Source organism: Xyrauchen texanus, chromosome 11 (assembly GCF_025860055.1).
Source record: "Xyrauchen texanus isolate HMW12.3.18 chromosome 11, RBS_HiC_50CHRs, whole genome shotgun sequence".
Lineage (NCBI taxonomy): Eukaryota > Metazoa > Chordata > Actinopteri > Cypriniformes > Catostomidae > Xyrauchen > Xyrauchen texanus.
The window spans coordinates 42,324,716-42,333,094 of record NC_068286.1 but is presented as its reverse complement, the minus strand read 5'-3'; the positions used below and the strand labels follow the sequence as shown (position 1 = coordinate 42,333,094).

The window sequence follows — 8,379 nt, the reverse complement described above, 5'->3', positions numbered from 1 at the left end:
AATCAATAAAACTATTCACACTCTCAAGAACACACTCAATGAGATTCTCCAATACACTACACTGTGATCTTAACAAATTCAAAACTGACTATTTTCTATGCTGATAGCTACAAAAGGTCTTTCACTGTTTTACTCTGCTGCTTGAGTGAGTCTGCTGAAAAGTGACATATACTGAAGACCTGCCAGAAATATTACAACTTCATCATTTCATCTTTTAATGCTAATTTAATTATTGACATATGCATTGATATTTTGAATGAAATACAAGTTCAATTGCGTGCAACATTCAGTCCTGCCCTTCACTTTCACCTGTAATTGTTCACATTGCTGAAAGTCTTGTTATCCTGACAACATGTATTCTTGTACTGTATATTTGGACTATTATTATTATACATTCATATATCTGAATTCACAACGACATATTCCGTTTTGTAATTAAATACTCAGACTAAATATAATTATCTTCTGCTTCTCTACTCTGTAATCTTGTCAGTCTCTCCACTCATTTCTAAATTGTCTGTCGTCTCTACTCTGTTGTTGTTTACAATTAGTGACTGTATGTTGGTGCAAAAACCACATCCATGTTTTTTTTTTTGTTTTTTTGTAAAGTTGTTTGCATATGATTATTGTGTAACAATGTGATTATATTTTTTTATATTTTTCACAGGTAGTGAATCTCAGTCATCAGACTCAGGCAAGTGTTGCATGTTTGAGTTTGAGTGTGTGTATATGTGTGTGTGTGTGTGTGTGTATGTGTGTGTGTGTGTGTGTGTGTGTGTGTGTGTGTGTGTGTGTGTGTGTGTGTGTGTGTGTGTGTGTGTGTGTGTGTGTGTGTGTTTCACTTAGCTGAGTTGTCTATCTGTAGATGCCTGGCGTTCACGTAGTGTGTCTGAGGATTTGAGGAATGGAGATGCCAGCAGCTCTTCCTTGACTGCTAAAGGCTTTCGTAGTGTCAGACCCAACCTGCAGGACAAGAAATCACCCACACCGGTAATTTATTTCTTATAATACTGCAGTTATATTTACACATTCACAACATCCTATCCTCCTTTTCTATGTTTTAAAATTGAGGTGTGTAATTTCTGTGCATACCTCAAACTAAAAAAATTATGTTCACAACAAACTGAGAATTTCTATCTCAAACTCACGCTATGATTGAGCCATTCAAACATACATAGCAATGTTGTGTTTACACTTCTTGTTGGAAATTAATCTAAGTATGCCTTATTTATAGTTGTCTCTGCTTCTAAAGCTAGATTGGGGTAAAATATTTGTTTATATTTAATTACATACATCACCTTAATGTATATCCAAATAATTGTGCCTCATGACTGTTTGAATTAATATTGGTCGTCATAGTCCATTTTTAACATCATGATTTATCTCTTCTTGGAGGTGTTTAGAGCTCTGGTTTATATCAAGCATTTTTCCTTCAACCATAAAAAGTTTAATTAAATGCTTGTCATTCAGGGAATACAACCAGCCATTCTCAGTGATAATGAATTTACGGTGTTTGAATTGATCAATAGCTTTTTAGTGGGCAGGGTTGTCAAAATGCTCATTTTTCAAACATATGCTGGACTTTTCTCTGTCAGGTCCCTCTACCACCCCCTCGGAGAGAGAGCTATCATGTGATTCCTAACCCCCCCTCTTACAGCACCCTCCCAATGCTGTTAGGCTCCTCTCTCTCTCCCTCAAAGAGTGATGATATTGTTACCACAGGCTCTTACACCATCAAACCTAGTGCCACCTCCTCATCCTCATCCTCCTACTCCTACTCCAAGACCACCCGAACCTCAACTACCACCTCTGGTGCTCCCCTTGAGGAGCCCCCCCTCTTCCAACAGGCTAATGCTAACAATTTCATCACTCGGATTCTGGAAAGCAAATTGTCCTCAGCAAAATTCACCACTGACCACCTTAATGCAAACTCACAGGCTAATGCTAACAAGCTTATAATAAATAAATCTGACCCTAAATCTAAAACTAAGCCATTCACGAAAAGTACATGTGCTAGTTCACTCCCCACTCCTCCACAGCAAGACTCCATTGGCACTTCAGAAACACACATAGCATCTCTCTCCATCCAGTTAGCTCCCCGCAGTCCCGAACCCGTACCCCAACCACAGACCCAGTCAAGGCATGAGACTGAATCCAGGACAAATTCACTGGACCAAGCTGACTCCACGCAACCCCCTCTTGTACCACCAAGACCAGCAGGCATTGTGGTGGTATTATAGTCATTCATTTACTGTGATAATGTATGCTTCTCTCTTTTTCTTAAACTAACTGACTCTAAGCAGCACCCATTCACTCTAACCTGATGGGAATAGAGTGAACATTCACAGATGCAATTATGATTGAATGTGTGTGTTTATTGTTAAAGGGGTCATATCATGAGGTTCATTGTACTATAAAGACATGCTGTAACTTTCAGAACTCAAAACGTATTCCCCACTCCAAAAACCACATCAACCACATTCGGTCGTAGGTAATCACAGCAGTGCTGATTTAGAGCCATATAGCATGATTGCGAGTGTGATATTGCTTATATACAACAGTTCAATGAACAAGCAAATTAAAAAAAATAGGAAAAACTGAGTACGGTCATAAAAACGCATTTGTGCATGGAACTACTTTCTCACGTGACCAATCAGAATCTGACATTGCTGGTTCAAAACAAATTTTGTGTCCAAGCCTTCATTAGTAATTCAAATATCTCTCTTCAGAAATAGTATCATGGCTTGTGCTGTTTCTAACATGTTATTGGATAAACAAGGACGTGCGATCACCTGTTGCCACACCAAAGCAGAGATGCTCTCAGCTTTCTGAAGGTCAGCTTTCTCAGTGGTAAAATAGCCATCCAAGTGGGGGTATTCATCTCTATTTTGTGGTAGCCGGTGTGCAAGGGTCATTCCCTATAGAAACCGCAATGTCGTCCGCCATTTTAAACAGTAAGTATCCAATGTGGAAACTCTGGTAAGAGGTAAGCAGCTTGAGTTCTGTAATCAATGTATTAATTTATTATGAGGGCTTGTCTAAGGACCCAACAATGTACAGATGTGTCAGGCAGATGCTTGTGGAGCTTCTCAGTTTGGTTGCGTCACATCATAAACATACAATTTTTTAGGTCACTGTGACAAGTTAAATATAGTTTCATACTTAGAAAACACATTTTAGGTCCCTTAGTTTGACAAAATCAAGCTGGGTTTTGAAGAATGGATCCTCATATTGTGCTGTCTACTGAAGCGTTGTTTTGTTTTCTGTATAAGCTGCGCGTTGCCTGTACAGCTGAAGTTTCACTTACATTTACATTTATGCATTTGGCAGATGCTTTTATCCAAAGCGACTTACAGTGCACTTATTACAGGGACAATCCCCCCGGAGGCAACCTGGAGTTAAGTGCCTTGCTCAAGGACACAATGGTGGTGGCTGTGGGGTTCGAACCAGCGACCTTCTGATTAATAGTTGTGCGCTTTAGCCCACTACGCCACCACCACTCAGTACTGCTCACTTACTTCACTATGGAGAAAACAGTTGATACTTCAAGCTTTAATTTCTCAGGAATCTTCCTTATTATGGTCCAGGGACATGATTAATTGCATTCATTTGTTTAACGCATTATAAAAAATAAAAAGAATCACACTGAATTAATGCGTTAACTCGACAGCCCTTAAAAATAACTATTAGACTAAAATGAGGGAAGCTCTATTCAAATGTGTGTAGCACCTACAACTCTACATATCTTCTGAAGAATTCCAATGTTAGAAAAGTGATAAAGCTTATATTATATAGACCTTTCAGCAAACCTGCATCTTGTCCAGGATTTTTTTGCCTGCTTAAAGGCACAGCAGCCAAAAAAAAAAAAAGAATGGGCTATTTACCTCGAAGGTCGGTTTGACAAAGCAGTGTGTAAACGTGAAAGTGAGATGGTGGTGAGCCTATTTTATCAGCATGTAGCGCGTTGTGAAAATGCTCTACAAACCTATTTGACCACATCGTTTTTGTAATGCAGCCTTTTATGAAGCAGTGTGAAATACTGAAGTGAACTACTCAACCATTGTTTGAAACAAGAAATCTGTTGGGCTTGATGCCATTTCCATATGCTGTGACAAACATACTTTCTCATTTTAATCTTAAGGAATCCAGAATACTTAAGCTGTTTATTGTGACACTTTGGGGTTTGTGTTCACTTTCATTATGATTAATGTGATCGCTCTCCTCATGTAAATAAATTTCATGAAGATCAAGTTTGTATTAATTCTCAGTGACTGACTCCTGATAAACAGTTTATAATTTGTAGCAATAATTGAAGGAAACATTCATTATAGTAACCCAGAACTCACTTTATTTTCTGTATTTAGCTGCAGCTCGTCACACAGCAAAATCATGACAGTGTATTGGCTCATCACATGCCTGCTGCTGTAGATATGCTGCAGATTCACAAACACACTGCTTTGGTGTACGGTGTGAAACAGGCATAAGAGTCAGAGAGAGGATGGAAAATGATAATGAAAAATACAATTCTAATTTTTGACACAGCAAAGCAAAGATTTACTAACAAATGAAGTGGACCTCAGGGAAGAAATGGAATGATTAAAAAATGCATAATATGACTGCTTTTAATTGCCAATTGTGTTTGAACTCTTGAATTTTGTTCATTTCTCAGCCAAGTACCTCTAACCTGAATTCATTCCTACAGATTCACATGATCTTATTCACTCTATTACATGATTCAATCCACCTGTGTTCAACTTATGTCACTTCCTGCTCACCGGCTTTGCTGTGTGTTCACTTTAATTTCTTCTTTTCCTTCCTTTTATTCCTTCTCACCCATCTTTATCAGCGTGAGGTTTCCCCAGTAAGAAGGTGCACCGGATCACTCTCCTCTGGACTGCCCTCTCCAGACCCGTCGCCACATCGGTCACCCTATAGCAGGGCCAGTCAGGACTCCCCTGACTTCCTTTCAGGGCAATTGCACAAGGCCCTCTCGCCAAAACCCTACGCCCCTCTGGAACGTTCTGAGCTAATGTCTGCCTCTCCTGCCCTGTCACCAGTAACCGTGTCAGCGCTGAGCCATTATTCATCATCCACGGTTGGGCTGGAGGAGCTGCAGATCTGCGGCATTGACTCCTCCCCCGCGGCCACGCCCACCCCATCCCCCACACTCAGTCACGCCTCCAATGCCCCTGACGAGGTCCCCAACTTTGCTGCCACAGGCACTAACGTAACTATCACGCTCAACTGACCTCTACACACCTCACCTCAGTCTAATGTCACGTCTGTTTGAATCTACTGCTTGTATGTCCTGACTAGTCTTTCAACACTGTTGAATGTCTAACTTTGGCACAGAAGCATTAATGTGTCAACCTACAGCAGGTGGCTGCTTTGTCTTGTGTGTTTTTCAACTAGGTTTTACTCTTTGTTCCATGTATGAGGCTTTCCAATGTTTGCTATTATGTACTGTATATTGTTTCCCGTAAAAGTCAACATAAAATGACATCTATAACCCATTGGCTGACTGACTATTGGTAATGTTATCATACCCTCCCGTACCGCCTAGATGATGTCAGCTGAAAAGGAATGTTTTTTAGAGGCAGAGAAATGTAATACATTTTGATAAAAAATAAAATAATAATTGAAATAGTTTGCACTTTTGCTTTCAAAGACCAAAAAGTAAATAAAGTCAATTTTGATCTCATGTTGACTTCTTATGAAAATTTTTTCCCATGAATGTATGGTCTTTCCTGACATTTCTTATAGATTTACATAATTTCCATCTTTAAACTGACTGCCGCCGTAAGTGTAATGTAACCACTTTCCAGTGTTAACACTCTTACTTACATAAAAATAAACAAAATTGTCTTTTAATGTGGGTTTGATGTTGTTACAGATGTGTTATAACAATTTCTTTAATGATCCTCCATTTGTTATAAATAATTTCTCTATATGACTATAGAAATACCAAAAATGTGTGATTACAACCTTTATAATTTTTGTTATAACGTATGCCTTTTCCTCTGTAATGACATCTGTCAAGAACGTTTGTTTTACCTGTAATACAGATTTGTGTCTTTTTGTGCTCATGTCTTATGTCTTACATCCTTCTAACCTCTTGTAGTCCTAAAGTCTTCGCCCACTCATACTTGGTTGACTTAAAATGACTCCAGAAGCTACTGTACCCACTATTACATCTCTTATAAATTGTTTTTTCTTTTGCCCAGGGTCAGATGGCAATGAACGGAAGCTCTCACTCTCAAAGACCCTTTTCTCCACCTACATACCCACCTCCTCCCCCAACCCTAAGCCCAGGCCTGGTAAAGTTCCAGCAGGCTCAAAGTTCAGGTGAGTTGATAGTACCTTACAGGCCTCTGGCTGACCGAGAGTTTTGACTATCGTCATAAAGTCTGGTGCATATTCTTGCTTATTTTGGCCAAGAACCGCTCACTTAGACTGAATGTCTGACTAAAATGTAAATCTAAAAACAATGCTATAACAATAATTGATTTGCCTAAAAAAAGTGGTTGCTCATTTGATTAATAAAAAAGTATTTAAATAATGTATCTTTGTAAATGGTTATGTGGACAACTCTAAAACAATTAGTGGACAATGTGTATAGACTTTGTATAAGTCATTGGCGCTAACGACTGCATTTCACCATCTGTTTCAAGCGACTAGATGTTCATTAGAATCCCTCATTGTAGCAACCAATATTAAAAACAGCGGTGCACCCTTGATGCCTGGAAGTTGGGTGTTAAATGGAACTGTTAGTGTTATACTCTTATTTTTAGCTGCAAGCCAAATTATCTAAAATACAATGTATGCATGCAAGAGGTGGGGGATGTCCAGGGGAGGAAAGAGTACTGAAAAATCATACTCAAGTAAAAGTTACTGTTACATCTTCAAAAATTGATTATGAGTAGAGTAAATGTATGTGTCCTAAAAACTACTCAAGTAAGAGTAAAAGAGTAGCTAATTTAAAAGTACTCATGAGTAGTGAGAGTATTGAGGACAGAGTTGGAAAAGCTATGCCTCTTTATAATAAAACTCTATGCTGCAATATAAAAATGTAGCACACATACTGTAATTTCCATTCCCTTTTATGGCTGATTGCCAGAAAGAATAAAAAATATAGGTATTTTATAGGTGTTTGTGATTGACAGCTTTTAAAATACATCATTTATCTATGATACTGTAAACACTACATGAATCTGATGGAAAAAATAAATAAAAGGGCGACATGATTACAGAAATTAAAAGATGAAAAAGTTATTTTCAATAGCATAATGTATGAAACAGTTACATTAAAATCAGTTTGTGTGCTCCCTTAATGCCAACAGAGAGAGTTATTGTTGCAGATAAAACATGTTCAAAACAAAACAATTTATGAAAACCCACTAAAAAACAGGGTTACTTGGTGCGTTATGTCCCGCACAATAGATGGGGTAGAACAGTTGTTTGGTAAAGGGGCCACATCAGGCTTCAAGAGAATTGTTCACACAAAAATGAAAATTCTCTTATTGTTTACTCACCCTCATGCCATCTCAGATGTGTATGACTTTTTCTTCAGCAGAACACAAATTCAGTTTTTTAGAAGACTGTATTAGGTCCATAAAATGCAAGTGAATGGGTGCCAAAATTTCGAAGATCCAAAAATCACAAGTCAGCATAAAAGTAGCCTCATGTGACTCCAGTGGTTAAATCCATGTCTTCTTCTGAGAAACAGATCAACATTTGTCATTTTTTTGCTAGACAGCAGGGGTCGATGACGGTTAGTTCCTCACAATCCACCATGGGGAAGACATACGTTTACTGCTTCCTTCACTCCTGAAATGTTTTATTTCATGCTGAATGTAGTAAATTACACCACAGTCCGCATTCGGCCTTTATCCCTCTCGGAGTCTTAATTAGCCTGATAAGGGACCAGGTGTGCACCATCACGACCCGGCCCCGCCCTCCGCCCTGTAACACTCACACAATTGTTTGCTGTATTTGTATTAGTTCCTGATCAGCAGATGTTTGATATTGATGCAATAATATATGTAAAACACAGAGGAACATGTTAATAGTACAACACATTCAACATAATTTATATCTATCCCTCACAGCCTAGTTTTTAATCACAGAAAAATATACTGTATGGGTGTTAGAAATAAGATATTCTAAACCTCAGTGCCTTTTTCCTCTCCGGGTTTTTATTGAGTTGTGGATCAAATCAAGCAAACCAACGTTGGCGGAGAAAAGTAAAGAATAGAAAAAGCTCCTTGTCTCCTCAATAACATACAAATATATATGTAAATACTGGAGGGAGTTCACTTCTCCAGACCAATAGAAACAGACATTACCTCATAGATAATAAATCCATATGTTGGTCTCCTT

General features: G+C 38.4%; 1 protein-coding gene across 9 annotated transcripts in view; it reads left to right on the top strand.

Annotated features, from left to right (window-relative positions):
- LOC127651753 (sorbin and SH3 domain-containing protein 2-like) overlaps window positions 1-8,379 on the top strand; it is a 113,059-nt gene that overhangs the window by 55,232 nt on the left and 49,448 nt on the right. For 4 of the 9 annotated variants that reach the window (XM_052137748.1, XM_052137750.1, XM_052137751.1 and 1 more), the window contains exons 3-7: window positions 668-694; window positions 866-990; window positions 1,596-2,231; window positions 4,847-5,227; window positions 6,225-6,345. In XM_052137748.1, the coding sequence (XP_051993708.1) occupies window positions 668-694; window positions 866-990; window positions 1,596-2,231; window positions 4,847-5,227; window positions 6,225-6,345 (1,290 nt within the window). The remainder of the gene's footprint in view (window positions 1-667; window positions 695-865; window positions 991-1,595; window positions 2,232-4,846; window positions 5,228-6,224; window positions 6,346-8,379) is intronic. The other 5 variants (XM_052137749.1, XM_052137754.1, XM_052137753.1 and 2 more) reach the window with 5 other exon arrangements.